Here is a 23,089-nt window from a genome sequence, read left to right on the forward strand (position 1 = left end):
TGTGAAGCAGAATTATAGACAAGAGAAGTTCCAATCCCTCCATAGATGCCAGTTCAATCTGGGAATCTCCAACTTGACCTCATCACCTCCTGCAAGCTCCTGCTGGAAACATGATCTCTCACTTACCCTGACATCTCACTCAGTACCCCTACCCACCCACATTCCACTCCCAACCCCACACCACAACACCACACTCGAAATACAACAGAAAACAATAGTGGGGAAGAGATTTCCCCAAGTTGCCTAGAGCCAGCCCCTTGCACTTTCAAGCCATGGCTAGTGCTTCCCCTGTGTACCCCTGCTCAGCCCAGCTTGACTTTCTCCTGTAAAACCTTAATCAGGGGGTGAGCAAGGACTAAATTCTTAGGAGGGAAAAACAGAATAAAAAAAGTAATGAAAAAGAAAATTCAACACATGGTCGGGGGCAGCAAAACCCTCAGAAATGTTTATGCGCAGGGCTTGGATCCTTCCTCTGTCTCCCAGCCTGGCTTTGTCCTCCAAACATTTCCAGGGGCTTTTCTGTGCTTCACAGATATTAGAAGTCTTTGAAAAGGTGATAGTCTTCTAGCAAAAAAGGAAAATCAATGTGCTATTTACCTCCAAGTCCTCCTCAATCCCTTTCCTTCCAGCTAGAACACATCCTTTTCAACTACTTCCCACCTCATGTTTATAAAGAGAAAGGCAGAACTAATTCAACTGCCCAAATAACCACAAAATAAAATGAACCAAGAAAAGAAGGCAAAATGGAATCAAGAGGAACCATGAAAGGGGCACTATGGGACTAATTGATATGAAATGCCCAGTAGACAATGTTGAACACCACAAAGGAAAGAGGGAAGAGGATCCGGGACCACCTGTCAACCTCAGGGACATAGTCAGGGTCAAAGAGCTTGGAGGAGAACCCTTCACTGAAGGAGCACCCAGGACTCGGGGGGCAACTGTCATCAGACTCTGAGTTACTGTCCTTGCCTTGGTCAAAGCCCATGAAATCATCAACATTAAGGCTCCAGGTACTGTTAAGATCACACCTGAGTTGCTTCTCAAGGTCAAGGTAGCCGCTCTCAACTCTGATGTCATCAGGCAATCTACGGATCTCATCAAGGTTGCTATGAATCTCATTAAGGTTGCTATGGATCTCATCAAGGCTGCAGCTTGCTTCCTGCACACACCTGTGACCATAGACAAGCAGATGCCTCCCACTAGGGCCATGGCCATGACCCTCATCCGAGCTCGTGTTCTCTTCAGGGTCTTCTGGGTCACGGGTATCAGCATGGCCGTGGGCGTCAGCACGGTTGCGGATTTCAGTAGGAATAACACTGTCATCAATCTCAGAACCATTAAAGCGAATGCCATAGCTGGGCAGGGCCTGCTCTGAGGTGGAGGGGAGATCACTCAGGCTTTCTCTAGAGGCCAGCCAGGCCTGCTCTGAGAGAGAAGATAGTGAGCTGAAGCTTTCTGAGGTGGCCAGTGGGGCCTGCTCTGGGATGGAGATCAAAGAGCTGAGGCTTTCTAGGCTTGCCAGGCAGGCCTGCACTGGTCTGGAGGAAAGAGAGTCACTTTCATCTTCTATGCTAACCTGGGCATCCTTCAAGGAGATAGTAGATAGATTTCTGAAGTCAGGAGGTTCATATTCTACATGAATAAGCACTGGTGGTGGGGAGGAAGGAAGAGGGAAAGGGCTTTCCTCATCAGCACTTGCAATGTGACTGTTGATCTCTTCCACTGACAGAATCATCTCTTCTTGGGATCTCCGGTGTGCAAGGGGCTGAGGAACAGGACCAAGAGGCTGTTAGCATGTAAGGGAAATCCACGGTGGCTGCCAAGCCTGGGTCTTCCTGGGGCAGCTGCTCTCTCTGGAGTGCTATGTGGTGGATGGAGGCAAGGCCTCCTCAGGCGGATGTGGCTGGGCTTCCTGGGAAGGAAGGGGGCACTGCTGGACATTAATGTACTGCCAGCAACAAAAGTCTCAGCACGGCTTTGGGAATTGAAAGAGCAAAGGAAGGAGGGGTAGGCTAACCCCTCTGGTGTCTTTCTCTTCCTTTCAGCCTCCCTGTGCTCCTTTGCCCTCTGGGTCCTTCACCTGCCCTTGAAAATATGCTAAGTGGACTGGATTTGAAGTCAAAAGGTCTGGGAAAATCTAGTTCTGCCACTTACTGCCTTGGGACCTTGCAACAATGATTTGACCTATAAAGGAGTGATGATAAATTGTTCTATTTCTTTGCTATCTGATGTGTGCGTGTGTGTGTGTTGTGCGAGGATTAAAGGAACGAAGAAATGTGAAAGGGTCAAGGGCTAAGCTTAGGCTTAAGAAGGTGCCTAATCCCTAATCAGGGAAAGCTGATTGTTAATCAAAAAGCCAAACCTGCAGCATCACTTCCCGGTAGCGGTAGCGGGCCATGACTCTTTGGGCTCTCCTGTGTCGCCTTTGGTTGCGCCGGGATCCTCCTCGGCTGTAGAAAAGATAGTTGATGTAGACATACTCCAGCAAGGACAGGAACACGAAGAAGAAGCATACGACCATATAGATGTCAATGGCCTTAATACAGGCAACTTGGGGGAGTTTATCCCGCAGATGTGAGTTGATGGCATTCAGGATGAGCATTGAAGTCAGACCTATAAAGAACATGGCGCAGGGTTAGCCTCCTCAGGTGGCTGAAGTTCTTGGCAAGCCATCAGGCCCACATCCTACGGGAAGGGAGCAACCATCATCTCTGGAGCGGGGAGGGCCCTCAGCAAAAGGCCTTCAGTTCTCTAGGCCTGGGGACTTCGCTCAAGTGCTCTCTTTGCTCTTCCTCCCCAGCTCTACACCCAGCCCATGCTTTGATGATTCCATGACTTTCTCATTGCTCTTCGGATCAAGTCCAAAATCTCCAGCCATGGTTTCACAGTGGGACTTATATCTCCAGCCTCTTTTGCCTTCCAGCACATAGGCTTTCTTTTAGATCACATCCCTCAGAAAGGTTTGTGAGCCTTTAAAAAATTACACACATATTGAAGGTTTAGTCCAACATGTGCTCCTTAAGAAAGAGGCTGAGGAGTCTGCCCCAAAGACGGTGAAGGAAAAACCAGACCTGGATGTGGGGCACACTGGGACCAGATAAACTTGGGAGCTGATTCTCTAGGCCCCTCCCTGGTACTGCTCAAAACCCTCTGGTTCTCCCCATTGCTTGGACATGAAGTTCTAACTGCTTAAACTGGAACTTCAAGGTCTTTTCAAGTCACTCCTCCTGTCTCTCTGTGACTCTCCCTATTTCCCCACAGCTCCTGCCCTAGGCACCCTTTGACTTAGTCCCCTTTTAGGGCCCCTGTGCCTTTTAATAGTGATTTCCTATTTTGGTGAATGACAAGTCTTATGCCTCTGCCTCCTACAAGTCTTGAAAATGCAGCTTGAGCAAGACTTTTTTGGTGCAGTTTTAGCCAACAAGATCTGGGTCGTTTCCTTCTTTGGCATCTCACAGTATCTATCCCAGCATTCCACCAGATACTCATTGAGGACAGCTTCTCTGGAAGTCCTCTACTGCCATTTTGATGGGCATTTTGATATGTTGCTTAATCAACGTTTGTTGTATTGCATTTCTGATCTAAATTTATGACGTGTTCATTCATGTATCCAGCAAATAATGCATTCTAATACTTTGGGTCCAACATACCAAGATCCCAGCCCTGATGTTTTTTTCACACTTGTCTGCAATATCGGTCTCTCTGCTGGGGATTGGCTAAGCCCCTGGATAAATGCCTGCTGGGCAGGCACCATATTGCTTCCTTGCCCGTGCAGTCACATACCACCCCAAGTATTCCTCTCTTACTCTTGACTTTTTTTCTGAGCAAGATGATCCAAGTTCCTCCCTGGGATGAGGACAGGACCTACCAACTGTCACCCTGGCTGCAGAAGATTCATAGTTCATCCAAAACGATATCCAAGAGACAACAGTGGTGAGAACAGTAGGCCAATAGATCTGCACAAGGTAGCTGGTGACTTCCCTCTGGACCAGGAACCTCAGTATCAGGCGCACATAGGAACCTGGCAAGGAGACATCCTGGTATTAGGGTCGCAGGGCTGAGGGGATTTTCAGGGTCAAGTACAGGATGGAGGAGGGGAAGCCCCTAATATTCCAGCCTGGGCAGCCTGCCAATCTGACCCTATTTGCCTGCCGCCTTAAGGCCCGTGACAATGGCATATCAGTAGGCCCATATGGCATGGCAAGTCTGTTCTCTCCTCCTTCCTTCCTCACTTGTTTCATGTCAACTGGAGATTCGAAATGGGAGATATAGTAAATATTTCAAAGTGACAAATGGGGGCGGGGGGGAGGCTGGCTCATGAGAGGAGGCCTGTTTTTATCAGGAAGAGCATGAACATTTTACACCTGTAGAGTGTCAAACTTGGCCAAGTGCTTCCACACCCGTTTCTTCATTTGAAGTGGGTTTTGGAAAGTGTCTAGAGCCAGAAGGAAATAGGACAGGAGGCAACAGAGAGTGTAGAGGTCAAAGGCAGACAGATGTCCAGGAATGTACCAGGGTACAAAAGAAAGACGAAATGGGAGAGAAGATCAGACCCACCTGTGTAGAAAAACACCTCTTTGCTAGTCATTATCTTTCCCAGGAAGCTGAACTGAGGAATGTGCAGCTTCTCAGTCCCTTGGATGGCATTCCCATTGCCTTCCCAGTATAATACGATGTCTTCAACCGTGTAGCCATCTGGGAGAGGGAGAGAAACAGAGTCAGTCTGAGAAAGCAGGCATAGGCAGATTTCACACCAGGGCAGGCTGTGGAAACCAAAGGATGGTCGGAACCTGCACTCTTGGGGCACCTTTGAGGTTTTCTGAGTCTGAGCACAGAGGAGAGGGGCACTTGGAAAGGGAATTCTCACTTTGGAGCTTCTTAGCCAGGAAAGAAAACAGAGCAAAGAGATGTGCTCCTATCCACTAGCTTGTACATAATTTCCCAATAGCAAAGTACAATTTCCCCGGAGGACTGACTATTCACACATGAAAGGCCACCTTCTCCCAGACGTTTTGTATATACTTCTGTCTGTTCATCTGTTGAACAGAGAGAGAATGGGGAAGAAGGGAGTAGGGGAATAATGCCCTCCCTGTCACTGTCTACTCTGCCTTTGGTTTCTGGATGACTGTGACCCCAGGTAGGAAAGAAGAGGCCTTGGAAGATATACGTACAGCTCTCCACTTCCAGCTTGCAGGTCTGCTTGTCCAGAGGGAATTTTTGCAGATCCAGGGAACAAGCTGCTGTGGTGGTAAGTCTGCAGAGGAAAAGCAAAAGGAAGGGAAAAGCGAGTCAAGTCCAGGCAAGCAACCGTTCCTGAGAGAACTGGGAGGTACTCCACATACTGACCCACCTAACACTGTCCCAAACTGCCTACACTCGAACTGGGTCTTCCTTTCCTCCCTCCAGTTTTTCTTTCCCTCGTTTTCCTCTTCCTTTCCTTCCTCCTAGAGGAAAGCTGGGTCACAGTTGTGTAGGAGGAGAGAGGGAATGTGTATGTGACAGAGAAACCAAGAGGTCTGACAGGGAACCTCAGGGCAGCAGAATGGGAAGGGCCCTTGAGGAAACTGGATGGAGGGACAGAAAGTGGACCTTCTTGCTGAAGAAGGAGCAAGGCTGTCAATAGGAAATGGTGCCACACTGAAGCAGCTGAGGGGCCCGATCCAATGTGGAGTGCCCGTATGGATGTGAGTCGTAGCCCAGGCCCTCCTTTGGCTGTGGGGCCTCTGCTCCCACAGCGCTCTCTTCTCTATGTGTCTGCCCGTATGCACATAGGCCACTGGGGCTGAGCAACACGACAGTAGGAGGTATAAATGGGTAGGAAGTATTAACATATCTAAGGTGGGCTGTGGAGTGTTGGGCAGGGGCTTCAAGATGCCACATGGTGGGTCTGTGAGGGGAATCTGAAGAAGGATCTCGGAGGAGCTGCGGAAGTGGGAGAAGGGACCCACCACACAGAAGGGAGACGAGGCCTTGTCCCTTTCAACCCTTGAAGTGATTTCCATTTTGTACGCTGGGTAGGGTGTGTGTGTGTGTGTGTGTGTGTGTGTGTGTGTCCCTTCCATGAATCCTCCACGCAGCATTTATCAGCTGAGGCCCCCTTTGAATGAAACAAGTATGACCAGTGACCTTGTTCTCTGCAAGCTTTGTTGTTGTTTTCACTCTAGCACCTTGCACCATGGAGAAAGCAGAGAGAAACAAAGGGATAGAGCAGGAGCACCCCAGAGAAAGAGAGACTCAGAGACAGGGGCTGAACCCTGGTGCCACTACCTCTTGGAGAAATTTTCTGAGCTACACTTATCTCTTATGCTTGTCTTAAGTGATAGTTTGTAAGAGATGATGCCGTGAGGAGAGCCTCAGTGACTATAAATAAACCAGGGAGGATTTCCAGCGTGTGTGTATCCCATGTGCAGGGAACCATAGACAACAGACATATATTGCACACCCTGGGCCCCCTGCATGATGCAGATATGACCAACGACAGAGATTGGGCCCCCTCCCTCAGCATTCATTTGTCTCCCTCCCTCACATCATGGGAGAGAAAAGAAACAAAGATAAATAACAGAATGTGTACAATGCTAAGGTGGAGGGAGAGCTCTTCGAATTGAGAAAATCAAGGAGGGTGTCTTGACAAAGAGGGCATTTAAGTTAGGGACTGAAGGATGGGCAAGGTGTGGGGACAGGAGAGCCAAGGATGGCTGTGGGAAACTCTGAAGGTTTCCCTTTGACTACTGGATAGGATGGGTGAGGGGGCAGTGCAAGACAGCAACAGGGTCCTTCGTGTGTCCCTTACAGTGCATTCATAGGCTACTCAGGGGGAAGAAGGAAGCCTGCCAGGATGGTCCCCAAGCCCCTGGGGAAACTCACCGGATGCCATACCGCACTGTTCCATCTGGGTGAAGCTGAAACACGCGATTTTCCACAGTCACATCATGCACAAAATCATCCTTGCTATTTAGAAAGTAGCAGTCAGGGACCCACAACTTCTCCAGCATCCGATAGTCCAGGGTCAAGTTCAGGTTGGTCTCATGGTATGCTAAACGTGGATCTTTCCAGGTTTGATGAAAAAACATCGTGATCGTATAGTCCTGAGGAGAGAAAGGTAACTCCCAGTCTTAAGTGGGGTTGTCCAGCTCTCCATCTTCAAAGAGTGTGTGTGTGTGTGTGTGTGTGTGCACGCATGCAGGTGTAAAAAATACATCCCAAATATAGATGAGTATTGGAACATGCAAGAATGTTAAATGTTAAGAATAAACTGAGCTTCATGTAATTAAAATCCAGGTTAAGAAATCAAATATTACCAATAACTTTCGAGTTTCAATGTGTTTCTTCCAGAACATATTCCCCACATCTACCTCCCAGCAGTATCCATTATCTTAGGTTTTAATGATAATAGCTCTGTTGCTTTTTGTTAGAGTTTTATTGCCTATGTCTGTATTTCTAGGAAACATATTGCTTACTTGGACCTATTTTTAAATTTTTCTTCCAAATGGAATTATACTGTATGTATTCCTAATTTGTTTCTTTCGCTCAAAATTCTATTTGTGAGATCCTTTCATGTTGATGTCTGTAATTAAAGTTTGTTCACTTGCACTGGAGAGAATATTCTCTCATGTGAATATACTATGTATATACTATTATGTGAACAGACAATACGCACCAAAATCAACATGAAATAAAAGTAATGACATGAACGTTCCACTTTACCCCCTCACCCAGGGCAGATGAGAGTTCCCAATACTGGTATTGTCTGACTTTTGACTTATGCCAGTCTGGTGGGATGGAATGGATTCTTGCTCTGGTCTTATTTTGCATTTCATTGATTAATAATAAAGTCAAACATATTTGCACATGTCCATCTGCTACTTGGTTTTCTTCACAAAAGTGAAGTTCCTGTTCAAATTTTCTAAACATTTTTCTATTGTTTAAAAAACATTCTTATTGGGATGCCTGGGTAGCTCAGTTGGTTAGGTGTCTGCCTTTGGCTCAGGTCATGATCCTGGCGTCCCGGGACTGAGTCCCACATCGGGCTCCCTATTCAGTGGGGAGCCTGCTTCTCCCTCTGCCTGCAGCAACCCCTGCCTATGCTCTTTCTGCCTCCAATAAATAAATAATTAAATAAATATTCTTATTAATTCACAGGAATTATGTATATTTTCAATAGCAGTTCTTTCTGTTGCATATATCTTAGTCCACTCTGACTTATCCTTTTACAGCTGTTATACTGGTTTTATTTGTCTGGCAAAACAAAAGTTCTAGAAGTTTTGGCTAGATAGAATTTTTTAAAGATTTTATTTATTTATTTGAGACAGAGCACCAGGTGGGTGGGGAGGGGCAGAGGGAGAGGGAGAAGCAGACTCCCCACTGAGCAGGGAGCCTGAGGTGGGACTTGATCCCAGGACCCTGATATCATGACCCGAGCTGAAGGCAGATGCTTAACCGACTGAGTCACCCAGGTGCCTCTAGATAGAATTTTAATATAGTTGAAATTACCAGTATTTCTTTTTATGGCTTCTGTTTCCTATGACTTTTTAAAGAAGTCCTACCACAAAGACAGTATTCTATATTCTCTTTTAAAAACTTCATAAGCCTTTAACCTTTAGGTTTATAACTCACTTGGATTTATTTATGTTTTGTTCCAGGTGGCTGTAGTTTCCCAAACCTACCATGTTCATTTATGTGGGCTCTGTTGCAGGTCAGAACAATTGGAGTTGGCTTATGACCCTGCTCCTTGCCCCATGTTCCCCGTTCCCAGGCCCATGGCTGAAGCTGGCACACTTACCATAGTCATTTCTGAGATCTGTTCAATACTGGAGACATAGATAGATACTCCCACGGGCACAGGGGCACCTACAGCACAGGAAGACACTATTACATGCAGGGTATGATAAAGCATGGACTCAGGAGCCAGACTGCCTGGGTGTGGGTGTAAATATGTGGGTTGTCTATGGGAGCCTGTTTACCTGTGAATGTATTTGTCAGCAGGTCCACGTTTGAGTAGATGCATGTTCATGTTTGTATGTTAAAGATGCTTTTACATGAGTGTATGTATGTTTGTGTACTGAATGGATGGGTCTGTGTGTCCATGTGTATGAGCATAGTCATGTGTAAGTCTGTGTGTGAGCACGTTAAGTGCATGTGTGAGGGAATGTGTAAATGAAAGTGTTTGTGTGAGTGAATGTTGGGGAATGTAAGTGAAATTCTGAGTGTGTGACTTACAGTCAGTGTGAGTGAGCATGTTCGTTGTGTGACTATGTTTGTGTGGGTGACCTTATTTGTATGCAAGTTATAAATGTGATTAGTGATCATGTTTACATACTCACACTCATCACACTTATATATGTGGGTGTCTGAGTGTATACAAGCACCTTTATGTGCTTGAGTGGATGTGTGAGCATGTTTGTGTGTGATTAAATATGAGTGTACATGAGTGTGTTTGTGTGTAATTGAATGTGTGACCATGCTGATGTACAAGTGAGTCCATGAGCATATTCATGTGTGTTCATGTGTCACTGTGCAGGTATGAGTGAATGTGTGAGCATGTTAATGTGAGTGTGTGCATGTGGATGTGTACGTGTGTTAATGTGTGAGCCTGTTCATATATGGGCATGTCTGTGTGAACGGGTAAATAGGTGGTTATGATTGTGTGCGCATGTTCACGTGTGTGAGCAAGCTCCTATATGAGTGAATGCATTAGCCTGTTTGCATGCAAGCATGTTAATGTGCACGTATAAGCCTGTGCAGATCAGTGTATGTGTGTAAGCATTTTTTGCATGTGGGTTAATAGGAGTTATTTATCTGTATGAATGAATGTGTGGACATGTCAATATGTATGTCCATGCATGTGAATATCCAAGCATGCGTGTGTGCATCTTTGTATGTATATAAGTGAATTTGGCAGTGCGAGTGTAAGTGAATGTGGGAGCATAAGCATGTGAATATGTCTGTGTGTATGAATACATTTTTTGAAAGAGTTCATTTATTTATTTGAGAGAGAGAGAGCACGAGTGGTGGGGAGGGGCAGAGGGAGAGGGAGAGGGACAAGCAGACTCCCTGCTGAGCCGGAGGTTTGATCCCAGGACCCGAAGATCACGACCTGAGTGGAAGTCAGCCACTTAGCCATCTGAGCCACCCAGGCAGCCCTGTGTGTGGATAAACTTTTGAGTGTGTTTGTGAGAACATGTTCATGCGTGTATGTGTACACATGTTCGTATGTACACAGATGTGTGAGCATGTAAAAATATGTGAGCAGGCGCATGTGAGGGTAGGTAAGTGTGTAGACTGAATTTGTGAGTTTGTTCCTGCGAGTGCATGTGTGAGGGTGTCTGGGTATGTTAATATCTGAGTGTGACTGGAATGTGTGTCTGAGTGTCTTTCTGTCTCCGGGCTTTCTTTTTCAGTCCCAGGTGTTAGCACTGCCCACTCAAATGTGATAATGGATTTGAAAATATGTAGTAAACTCTAAGGTGCTGTGGTAAAACACTTTTTGTTGTTTCCTGTTGGCTGAAAGCTGTCTTTACCTAGCCCCACAGCTAAGCCATTATTCTATATGTGTTACGCTATGGGAACATGCATGACATAAATGCATGACACTTGCAATTTAGCCTGCTGGCTTCACTGCAGGCTGATAGCCCAGGAGCTGAGCTGCCAAGAGGGAAAAGTGTTATTCCTACCCCAATGTTTCAAGCAGTGACATGGGGTTGGGCATCAGCATACGAATGGCAGCTGAGAAGTAAATGGGCCCAGACTCCAGCAATACACGTAGTGACAGGGGTTTCTAGAAATGTAGTTCTTTCTTATAGCCTTTCAGGCTCCCTACATGCCTTTAGAGGGTGAAAAGCATGTTAAGCAGGCAACAAGCTCCAGAGGGGCCATGCAGCCCTCCCCGCCCCCACCTCACTCTTGGATCAGACTTCTCATCTTAGACCACTTTGTGCTACTCAGGCAACCCCATCCCTTACAGTGGAATCCTGGGGGACCTGAACCCTAAAGGGCCAGGACACAGTCCTGTCCAAGGGCCCTCAGTGGAAGGGGTATGTGGGAGCTGAAATGCAGTCCACATTTCCCTCACCAAGCTATGAGTCCTGGCCTGGGGATGTAGCCTGGAGGAAGGAGACCTGGGGCTGTTTTCTAATTTACCCATCTAGTGGGGACACCTTATGAGAGTTTAGCCACGGTATTCCATGGAGGGGGAACAAGAAATTTCCAGATAAGGTGTCTAAATTCTATCTCTGTTTTGATGGCCTCAGCCTCACATCCCTTTGTTACCCTCCTGATGGGCTCAGGAAGGCAGAAAGAAAATTTCGCTCTTGGAAATTTTGCTACCACAAGCCCTTGTCCTCCTTAGCAGCCACCAGAGTAGCAGAGGAAGAACAGATAAATGAAGGAATGATGAAGATGTCCCCCTCGTTCCTTCACTCTATACCTAGGTCATGCCAGGTGCTGAACTAGGTGAAGTCCTCAAGGGCCTGCCTTTGGCAACACTGTGGAATCCCACTTCTCTTGTCCAGAAAGAAGCAGCTGGCCCTTTCTCCTCCTCCTCTCAAGGAAGTAATGAGGCTCCCACAGCCTCATTACTGACCCACCGAACCTGACAACAGTCAGGTGAGGCCTCTGTATGTGGTGTGTGTGTGTTGTGTGTCCTTGAATCTCTATTTCACTTCAGACAGAGGGGAATTTGATTCTGTGTCTAGTGGGAGGCATTAAAGGGAGTCCTGGGCTACCCCAACCCTGAAACCCCTGACCCAGTGTCCCATTGATCGGCACCCCCCCCACCCCAGCCCATATAACAGTCCCAGATGGAGGATGTAGTGCCTCCTTCTCTCTAAATGCTAGACGGTCCTGCACTGTCCTTGCTCTGCCACCTTCATCAGGGACCCATCTTTTCTCATATGCTCCAGGTCTACATGCCCATAAAGTTTAGTGTAACTTAGGAGGTTAGGCATTGGGTGTAAATAAATCCAAGTTAGCTCAAAAGACGGTGGTGAGGTGCCTTGGAGCTACTGTGGACCAGCCACACCTGATAATCCCCAGAGGCTGGTCCTTGCCCCTGCTCCCTCCCCCTGGCCCCGGATGTCTGCGGAGATGGCAACCGGAAACAGTGGAAAGGGTGTGCTTGGTGTACTTGAATGGCTGTTGGTCAGCCTTTGTTGAGAAACGTGAAAATGAGGAAAGCAGAAAGTGTAGTAGAAACCAGTGTCACACAAGGTGCTGGCTGTGCCCTAGCATCTGAATCCCCACACTGAAAGCGCCTTCCTTCTGCCCTCTCCACTCCAGCTTTCTAATGCCCAGTGCACACTCACCTTGGATCCAGGACTGTACCTTCTGTCCCCACACTCAGAGGGAGCAACACAGCAAAGGTGACACCAGTTAAGTGTCCCACTTCCAAAGCTTTGGGGCTTTGGTTTTCCAGGTGGCCCTCCAGGCAAATCACAGAGCCCCACACTGGTCTACCACACTGTAGACCTCACTGGCTGTGTGCCCTTTAGGGTGAAGGGATTGTGTATTCGGAAGACCTCTATTCATATGTGCAAATGTGAACCATTAGCATTCATTAACTCTTTAGAGCAGGTGTCTAGTTCTACCACCTGCAGGAAGTGGAGTGCTTTCTCCAACTTAGCCACTCTGATTTTTAGCTCTTTCTCTGTTTCCTTTGAGCCGAAATGTGACTAACTTCTATTTAGTACACCCTTCCTTTTGTCTGTCCTTGGTCTAGGTTTCCTGGGTGGCCCCTGGGCCAAAGAATGCTACTCCTGTTCTGTGGGGTTGGAGCAGATTGCTTGTCCCTTAAAGCTGTGTGATTGAGCCCAGTCACCCTTTTGAGGGTGGAGACAGGCAGGAATTAAAGGAGAAACTGATCTATGGGCTTCCTGTTTCAGTTTCCTTGTCATTTCTCATCTCTGTGCTTGAGGTCTGAGTGTGAGGCTAAGGAGTTTGGATTATACCTGGCAGTTAAATAATGCCATCAAAAGTTCGTGAGGTGATCAGGCTGGATTTATAAAGATCACACTGACTGTAGTGTGTTGAATGAACTGAACTTGGTGGGAGCTGAAGGCTTTGGGAAGGGGTGGCAGAGGTGGAAGTGCCCGGGACCCCGGTGGGAAAAGTAAACTAGACGGAGAAGACCATGCCCTTAGTTTTGAACTAGCTGCACTAGCTAATCACTTTGCAAGTGTCTAAGGTGCAAAGAATGTGTGATCAAGTAGAAGAATGTGTGCCCCTCCCATAGATGTAGCGGAAAACTGGAGAGCCTGTGAAACCCAGCAGTTTTGTCTGTGGTTACTGCTTCTCCAGCCACACCAGGGAGCGCACTTCAGGCTGTTGTAAGGGAGGGAGCAGAAAGGCCCCTTGCATAAGAAGGCGAAGAAGTGGGAAATTGCCGGGGCAGAGCAAAAGGCCTGGGGGTTGGGGGCCTGGAAGTGCTCTGATGCAGGTTGTCCACAGTGGTAGGAAGGTAGGGAGTGCCACTGGTCAGCGTCCTGAGTGGGGGTGTCTCGTTGCATCAGTCTCAGCTCTTTTCCCACCTAACACAAAGGCTTCTAGTATGTGGACGGGTCTTACCTCCAAAATTTGGCCTCAGACGGACATCATATCTTGACAGCACCCTGTCCAAAATCTTGTGAACCACAGCTTCATTTGCACAATTTTTGCTGAAACAGAGAAGTCATCAGTAAATGCCACATTGCTTCTCAGGGAACAAACAACAAAGAACACCCCAGGTATCAACATGCCAGGGCCTTCTTTGCTCCCGCACACATGCAGACATGTACAGTCAAACCTGTACCCATCTCTCCCTGCTCCTCTCCCTCCCTACAGTGAGTCAGCCAGAAGCGCAGCCCTGTCGCAGGCTCTTTTTCCCCTCCCCCCTTCCGCTTTTATCTAGAGAATGGGGCACAAAGACTGGATACTTATTACCAGGCAGGATTGGGGAGGAGGGGGGCATGAGGCGGGGAGACTGTAGGAGAAGTGGAGAGGGGAGGGAGTGGGCAGGTTCAAGCCCTGAGATAAATGCCTTACTTCAACCCCTTAAGAAGCCCCATCTTGCCATCAGCCTGGATGCAGCTTTCCAGGTCGGTGGGAGTCCTTCCAGGGGCACCTGCTTGCCTCAGGAAAGGTCATCTTCCACCCTCAGTGTCCCCCTGAGCTGAGCCAGCCAGTTCGCATTCTCCAGCTCAGTCACATTTCCCCTACCTAGGCTAGGACTGGGCATTTTGTTCTCACGTCTATGTAAATCTTGTGTTTATACAACTCTGCTTTTTAAGACTTGATATATGGCACATGACGCAGAGAGAGCCTTGCTCATGTAGCAGAGATTAAAGACCCTCACCCAATCAAACCATTTTAGATTTTGGGGGCCCAAGGGCTGTCCTCAAAAAGACATGTATTCTGGGAACAGACATCTCTCTGGCTAAGCATAGGCTTCCAGCCTAGACGTGTTTTGGGTGAGCCCATGTAAGTGGACCCAGCTCAGCCCTGCAGAGAGCTGGCCTTTCTAGAAGTCTCTGAAGCTCAGCCAATTCACCTAGACATTCAGTGGGGCTCTTTTCCCCAAAAGGGGTTTGTGAATGAGAACAGGCCCTGGGCTTCACTATGACTCTTAGGATCTTTGACGCATTGACCAGGGAACAGACATCAGTCCCTGCAAATCACAGTGTGCACGTGTGTGTGTGTGTGTGTGTGTGTGTGAGAGAGAGAGAGAGAGAGAGAGAGAGAGAGAGAGAGAGAGAGAGAGTTCACTAGCGCAGTCTGGTATGTCGGGTGGAGGACATTGCAGGGCTGTCTGCTGGAACCTTGCCAGACTATACGCCCCCACCCCCCACTTTTTTCTGAATACACGTTCATTTCTGGCTTGTCATTTAAAAATTATTTCTAATCATCTTTAATGACAAAATTTCATTTTGCATCATTCCAAAGTGTACACATGTACTATTCCCGAATTAAAACAACGCATTCCCGCCTGTTTAGTACCACACATTACCCATAGGACAGCGCTCAGGATCCGTGGCTCCTGCAAATACACATTTTTGTATGAGCTACATGTAAAGTCTGCTTGTTTTAACATCTCTTCAGATATTTGCAGACCCAAACTTGAAATCAAACACAGAAAAAAGCCGTTGGATCTTCAAATGTTTTCACAGGAGTAAGCACAAAAGGCCACACAGCTGTACGGTCATGCAGCCACTGACTGCACTGTCTGGGCTCCGATGAGGTTGAGCCAATAATTTCTATCTGCGGCACTGGAAAATGTCTCTCACCGCTCAACACACACAAACATACGCACGCGCTTCAGGGAACAGACGAAAATCCGGACTCAAACAGGTGTCTCTATACTCTCTCTGTTTTGTGAGTTGTCCATCACTCTGTACTGCCACCACCCCAATCCCACAGGTGCCAATGGATATGACTGGGAAAACCTGCCCAGGGCCTTGGCAGACGCTGGGGTGAGGGCACCGTCCTCCCCCCCCCCTCAGGGCTGCAGTTTGGGCACACGCGGGGCTCCGTGAGGCGCCGCTGTAACAGGTGGGCTGAAGCACAGAGCTCTCTTTCAATCGGCCACCCCCACTGCCACCCCATCCCCCTCCAGGGACCGGCAGGCAGGACCCAAGTGCCAGGGCTCGGCGAACCGGGTTCAAGTTACCCCAGCCCGCTCCGTCCAAGAGGCCGCCCGCGGGTCCCTGTCGCCGCCATGCCCAGGCTGGCGGTACCCGCTTACCAGCTGAAGAGGTTCAAGATGACCTCGGGCACGGTAGGGGAGAGCTCGAAGTGGAATTTTGGGGTAGGACTGCGGTCGTTGCCCTCCGCGAGCCAGGTCCTGATGAGGAGCAGGAGCACGGCGGCTCGCAGCATCGCTCTGATACCCATGGCCACACTGCTCCGGGCTAGAAGGCGCGAGAGACGGCAGTCTGCGGCGGGGGAAAGGGATGCGATGGAGGCAGTGCGGGGCGAGAGGGAGCTGGGGGGTCGCTCGGAGTCTCTAAGGAGACACCAGCGAGGGTATGGGAAGCAGGGAACGCGGGGGTCGAGCTGGAGCCCAGAGCCCAGAGCCCAGGAGGAGCAGCCCCCCAGCAGCTCTGCCCCACGCAGCGGCCCCAAGGTGCACCTGCAGCGGCGAAGTGCGCTCCGTCTGCGACCGCTTCTGGCTGCGACTGGCCTCCAAGCCCGGCGCCCGGCTGGCTCCGCCCACTCCGACGGCAGCGCTGACCGAACCAATCCAGCAGGGGCCAGGAGCCGCACAAAAAGGCGCGCGCTGCTGCCTCCGCCCGCCGCCTGCGCTCCGCGCGGCCCCCCGCCCCTTCAGGCCTCTGCAGTCCTACCCCGGCCAGCTTCAGACACTGGCAGGGGCGGGGCCGGGGGGGGGAAGGGGGCGGGGGTGGGAATCTGGCTGCTGGGGGAGGGGCACAGATCCGCGCCTTGGGGCACCCAGTGGGTCCTACTCTTCCTCTCTGCAAAAATGCGAAATGTGCTTTTTTCTTGGAATAGCGTGTGCCCAAGAGTTTGTTCGGGATTTTTGTTGTTGCTGTTTGTTTTTTGCGGTGACAGGAGTGAGGTGATTTGAATGCCCTGGCTGAATCTGCGTTCTGAAAGAGCTGGACACATTTGGAGCTAGAACATAACTGACTGCAGCTCATTCCCAAACCCTTGACGCACCAGTAATCCCGCGTCCCTTGCCTCCGGGTGGAGTGGTGGGGGATCACCAGTGGGTTTTATGACAGAGCTCTAGCCATGCAGGAGTGCCCCTCCATCAGGCTGGAAATTGGATTCCAATAGCCCAAGAGTTTCTTAAAGACTAATTTTTCGGAATGCCCTTGCCCCAAGTTTAGGTCCCCAGGACAAAGTTCAGGGAACTGGAAGGATTCACCAATCAGGATCACTCTGAGATGTGACTCTGTCACACAGCCAGCATGCAGAGTTGAAGTGAGGATCCAGGGCTCATACCTTGAAGGGGAAAGAAAGCAAAGGCCAGCGTTTCAGATATTCGAGGGAGTTAGCCTTTGAAGAGCCGTCCACTGCAACGCTTTTGCATTCTGGCCCCACCGTGTGGAAAAGCCTGGCATTTTGACTAGAGGGCTCTTATTCTTCCCACTACCCTGAATACTGTCCTATGAAACAAAAGGATGTCAGAGGATAAGGAAATTCCTCCACTTAATCCCTCTGTCTTTCCCATCTTTGATACATGACAAAACAAGTTCAGAAAGACGGCCCTTGAACCCATGGGCCAGATGGGCAAGCAACAAATAGACCTCAGTCACTTTTACTAACACTGAACCTCTTAAGGAGGGTTGCAATGAAAATGAATTTCAAGGTCACTCTTGGTTAGCTAGAACATTCACACAGAAATACAGCCCTCTCCCACTTTCCCTCAATATTTGGTGAAGTGAGTTGGAACTGCTTGTGCCCAGCAAAGCTTCAGTTGCCGGGTTAGCTGTTTCCTGCAGCTTTCTTAACCATTTTAGAAGCAAACTTTTAAAAAATGTGTATCATACTTCCCTGTTTTCTTTTAAGAGCAGAACACCCTCACACCTTCCTTTGCCATCTCCTTGCCCCCTCTTTCCCTTGCCATTGCAGCAAATGCTCTCCTTTCCACATAGGTGCAGAAATAAAAAAGGATGGTGGGATCCATATGTCACTATCACATACAGAAGTGGGTCAATTGAACCCACTCCTACTGCTGTTAGTTATGCCCCCATCATCCCTGCTCACCCAGGCATCCTTCTAGAGAAAATCCTTGCTTGATGAACATGGAAGGGCCATTCTAGGTCATTTTGTCCAACCATCTGGATTGTAATATAGGGACACCGAGGCTCAGAGAAGGAAAGGGGATTGGCCTGAGGTCACATAACAGTGGAGGTCCAAACTATAATCCTTGTTTCCAGGTTTGTCTACTTCCAGAACGTTGTTTTGTTTTTTGGTGTGATTCAACTTTGGCTGGATGTTCAGGCAATCGCCAGCAGGTGGGAGTAGATTTATTTAGATGCAGGATGTTCCCAGCACCCTGGAATCAAATTTCACAGGCAATCCATCTCTCATTTTTCATGAAAAACAAGCCTGAAGCTTGAAATTTTATTCCTAGGTGCCCCTGTGACTATGAAGATTGACAAAAAGTTGATGATGGTGATGAATTCACTTCCAGACCTCACATCCCAGGGGATCTTCCCCCCACTTCTGCTCTCCCTAGAGGTAATGCTGGGTTGAAATTTCTTTTTTTTTAAGATTTTAATTAATTAATTAATGGTTTAATTGGGTCAGAGGGGGAGGGAAAGGGAGATGGGGAGAAGTTAGTTAGACCATCTGTGTTCTGGACCCAGGTCTGCCACATGACAGTGAGTGTTCCAGTTCGACTGGAGTGTAGGTAAATTTGGAGTAAGAAAGGGGTAAGAGAGGTAAAAGGCAAGAGATTAAGCAGAACCTGCCCTAGAGAGGACCACCCACTCAGTGTACAGTAAATAAATGGAGCAAGAAAGAGATATTTGGACCTAATTGTACAAACTAAGAAATTCGATTTTCATTTTAGAATCAACATTAAGCTTTTGAAGGGTTTGTGCAAGGGAATGACTCAATCAGAGTGGTATCTTGGAATAATCACAGTTACTTTGTAAAGGAGGAACTGGAAAGAAGAGAGACTGAGGGCAATGAAAGCAGTTAGGCGGGTATTGTATATCTCTGCTGCTTGTAATGTCAGTCTAGGTAATTTGGACTAACAGTCCCAATGAAGACAAGTAAATAAACTGGATGAAATATAGGAAGAAAAAACTAAAAATAATGAAACTTATCAAAATTCCAATGGCATTTTTCACAGAAATAGAAAAATCCTGCCATTCATACAGAACCACAAAAGACCCCAAATAGCTAAAGCAATCCCGAGAAAGAACAAACCTGGAGGCATCATAATTCCTGATTTTAAAACTTTAGTACAAACCTACAGTAATTGAAAGAGTGTTACTGGCATTAAAAATAGATACATAGACCAGTGGAACAGAATTGAGAGCCCAAAGAAAAGCTCTTGCATATACAGTCAACTAATATTTGACAAGAAAGTCAAGAAGACTTAATAGGAAGGGATAGTTTCCTCAATAAATGGTGTTGGGAAAACTGGATAACCGCATGCAGAAAAATGAAATTGTACCCCATTTTACACCACTGATAACTTGAAATGAATTAAAGACTTAAATGTAATACCTGAAACTGTAAAACTACCATAGAAAACACACAGAAAAAGCTCTTTGGCATTGGTCTTGGCAACTATTTTTTGGATATGGCACCGAAATTACAAGCAACAAAAGCAAAAATCAACAAGTGGGGCTATATCAAACTAAAAAGTTTCTTCACAGCAAAAGAAACAATAAGCAAGATAAAAAGGCAACCTACAGAATGGGAGAAAAATATTTGCAAACCACACATCTGATAAGGGGTTAATATCCATAATATATAAGGAACTCATACAGCTCAATAGCAAAACAAAGCAAAACAAAACCCAAACCCAACCCCCCCAAATAAATAAATAAAAAACAAAAAACAACCATAAACAATCCAACTAGAAAATGGGTAGAGGAACTAAATAAATATTTTCCCAAGAGATACAGATGGCCAAGAGGTACATGAAAAGGTGCTCAACATTGTTCATTATCAGGGAAATGCAAATCAAAGCTACAAGGAGGTATCACCTCACACCTGTTAGAACGTCTAGTATCAAAAAGACAAGAGATAACAAATGTTGGTGAGGCTGTAGAGAAAAAACAACCCTTGTGCCCTGCTGGTGCAGCCACTGTGGAAAACAGTATGGGGTTTCCTCAAAAAATTAAAAACAGAACTGCCATATAATCCAGTAATCCTGATTTTGGATATATATTTGAAGAAAATTAAAATCAGGATTTCAAAGAGATATCAGTATTTTCATGTTCATTGCAACATTATTTACAATAGGCAAGACACAGAAACAACATGAGAGCTCATCAATAGATGAATGCATAAAGAAGAGGTGATACACACACACACACACATACACACACACACAATTGAATATTATTCAACCATAAAAAGAAGAAAATCTTGTCATTTGCAACAACATGGGTAGACCTTGAGAGCATTATGCTATGTGAAATAAGTCAGAGAAAAATAAATATTGTATGTTCTCACATGTGGAATCTAAAAAAGCTGAACTCAAAAAGATAGAGACAGAATGGTGGTTGCCAGGGGCTGGGGTTGGGGGAAATGGGGAGAGTTTGGCCAAAGGATACAAACTTCCAGCCATAAGATGAATAAGTTCTGGGGATCTAATGTACAGCATGGTGACTATAATTAATAATAATGTATTATATATTTGGAAGAACTTAAAAATTATCACCACACAAAGAAAGGTAATTATGTGAGGGGATAGAGATGTTAATTAATCTTACTGTGGCAATAATTTCACAATATATATGTGTATCAAATCATCATGTTGTACACTTTAAATTTACATATATGTCGATAATATCTCATTAAAGCTGAAAAAAACCCTCATAAAGCTATGAGGCTAAAATGTAGAAGAAGACAAAAACCCAGAGAGGTAAGTCAAGCACTAGAAGCCATTTTTGCTGTGAGGGCATTTAATTAATCAGAAGAGAGTCATGAAACTTAGCTCTGGTTTTGGTGACCTCATGAGCAAAGGGGACAAAAGTTTAATTTCAAGGCCCAAACAAGTGGGAGATTTGATAAGCCTTCAAGATAATGGTGAACCAAAGGTAACCAGCCCTTGCAAGGACTTTTAGCCTAGATACCCATCACTTAGGTGGTCCCAGGAATCTCAAGCCCTGAACTTAAATTAAAGTGGCCTTGGACAGGTAGTAACCCCTGGTGAAACAACTGAAGAGAGAATTATTGAATTGGAAGGTAGGTCAAAAGATATTGTCCATGTTTCTGTTTGGGGAAACAAATTATATGGAAAAAAGAAAAAGATGGATAAGAGACACAAAGAATATAGTGAGAAGACTAACATATATTTAATTGAAGTCTCAGAAGGAGAAAAGAGAGAAATGGGGAAGAAAATGATGGCTAAAACTTTGAATCCACAAATTTAAGAAGCCCAATGGATTCTACATAGGATAAATAATAAGTCTACTCCTAGAGACATCATAATGAAAGTGCAGAAAATCAGAGACAAAGTAAACTATGATCAAAGTCAGAGATAATGAGGTCCTAATTAAGGGCACAAGCAGGAGACATTGAGACAGGGGGATGGGGGTTAGACCCTGGTTTTTAGAATGCTTTTTACTCAAATTTTCCATGAAAGACAATTTAATAAAGGTGCTATCCACTTCTTTCTCAATCAATAAAATGTATTTTTAAAAATTGGATTACTCAGAACAACCTGACTTAATAGGAGCCCTTCCCACTTGCCATGCATGGAAGGCCATCTTCCCATGTCTTCCTTATCTCATGGGCCATGAAAGAGGCAAATGTTCTCTATGGGTCTGAAATGCTAGCTGCAGTTGATTTCTGAGGCTGGAAAAATGTGCTTCTATAAGTCTTTCTAAGACTAAGCATAATAAAATGAATCTTTGTAGAAAGGCTTCCTTTTGCTTACTCTTTCCTAAATTTTCACTTTAAGGAAAGGTTTGTAAAATAAACAATTTGTGCTTTTCAGGGTATCTTAATATACCCTTCAAACATAAACATGTATACTCACTCACTGGGCTATCTGATGCTGGACTGCAGTTAAATTCCTGCAGGACTTTATATTTCTAACAAACAGAACTAAAAATGCAATGGACTGTATTCTGAGAGAGTGAACTCCTGACTTGTAACCAGAGCTTTTCATACAAAGACTGACTTAATGGTTGCCTGTCAGGGATGGCCAAATAACATCAGAGTTTATGTGGTCTCCTGTACCTCTGAAATTCCCTGACAACTACCTAAGTTGAAAATATCTGTCTATAATGGCTTCTAAGAGGAATTTTGAGTGTTTTGGCTCAAACTCCTTCATGCATTTCTTCTATTTGAAGGACATTTGGAGGGCTGGCAAGTTTTTTCTATTTTCTAACTCAAGTCAGTCAGAAAGTTGTCCAACAGCAAAGATGTAAACCTACCTTCATTTGTGGCATGCAATATGTGAACACCAATTTTGACCAAATGTCGTTAAGAGAGGAGTTTCTGGGACTTTGATTCTGAGTTTTCAGGGTTTATTCACTTTTGCTGGGCATTCACAATTTGTGTGCTTAACAGCTTCCCCCCAAAGTATGCAGAAGCCTGCTTTTTAATATATGGCATCTTAGCTTTGAAAGGAAGGAATAGGGAGAATGCTCCACTAACTCATTTATTTCCTCGGGAACTGGTTGTAGCATAGTGTGCTAAAAGGGCATTTGACTATAAATCTGAAGATCTAGATTAAAACTCCATCATCAGCTACCTAAGCATGTGCCACTGCCTCTGAATTTCAGTTCGCTCATCTGAAATATGGGGTAGTAATAACGTCTACTTGTTAGTGGAACAATATAGACAGAAGAGAATCCCTGTCCATCCCAACTTCCTAGCCCTGGGGCTTCACCTCACTTCCTCAATGACCCCACCAGGTTTCTCATGATCCCCATCCGGAAGGACTGCTGTAATTACCACTGCTAGCCACCAGGGGTCCTTAGCTCTTAGTCTAATTGTGGACTAACCTTTCTATTTATCTAATTGTTTTCCTGAATCCAGGTGAGTCAGGCTGACATTTACATAAGAATTTCTTCAAAAGCTCGGTGAAACAGTGGGATAAGCACAGGGAGCAGAGATTCTTCTGAAGGAAGGAGTTCTAATGCACAAGTGGGTGGACCTCTGCTTCTACACTGGAGTTCTAGCTGCCACAGGCTACTTTGCCCTTCAAAGGGACTGCTGATGGCTGGTCTCAGGCACCTCTGCTCCTGTTCCCAGGGGACGAAAAGCAGGGATCCTATACAAATGGTGAATGGGTAGCTCCTGGAGTTGTGCAGGATGCAGCCTGCATGGCTGTATGAGGTGCCCCTATTGAGAAGGGCTCCTCTCTTAAATGTGACTCCCAGAGCCCTCCTGGGTGATAGAGGGCCTGCACTAGTTCTGCACCAGTCCTCAGTTCCTTTACAGTTCCATTGTTTCCACC

At 46.4% G+C, this 23,089-nt stretch overlaps 1 protein-coding gene across 1 annotated transcript; it reads right to left on the reverse strand.

The window, feature by feature from the left end:
- Nucleotides 1-781: 781 nt before the first annotated feature.
- On the reverse strand, nt 782-15,858 carry GABRQ (gamma-aminobutyric acid type A receptor subunit theta). Its single transcript, XM_035010384.1, has 10 exons — nt 15,710-15,858; nt 13,558-13,646; nt 8,780-8,847; nt 6,865-7,085; nt 5,172-5,254; nt 4,558-4,695; nt 3,869-4,021; nt 2,363-2,613; nt 1,129-1,585; nt 782-1,065 (listed from the first exon to the last, which is right to left on the reverse strand). Exons 1-10 carry the CDS (start codon nt 15,856-15,858, stop codon nt 782-784), a joined length of 1,893 nt encoding a protein of 630 aa, XP_034866275.1.
- Nucleotides 15,859-23,089: the final 7,231 nt, after the last annotated feature.

Source organism: Mirounga leonina, unplaced genomic scaffold, assembly GCF_011800145.1.
Source record: "Mirounga leonina isolate KUSES-001 unplaced genomic scaffold, KU_Mleo_1.0 Mir_101799, whole genome shotgun sequence".
In the NCBI taxonomy this organism is placed as follows: Eukaryota; Metazoa; Chordata; class Mammalia; order Carnivora; family Phocidae; genus Mirounga; species Mirounga leonina.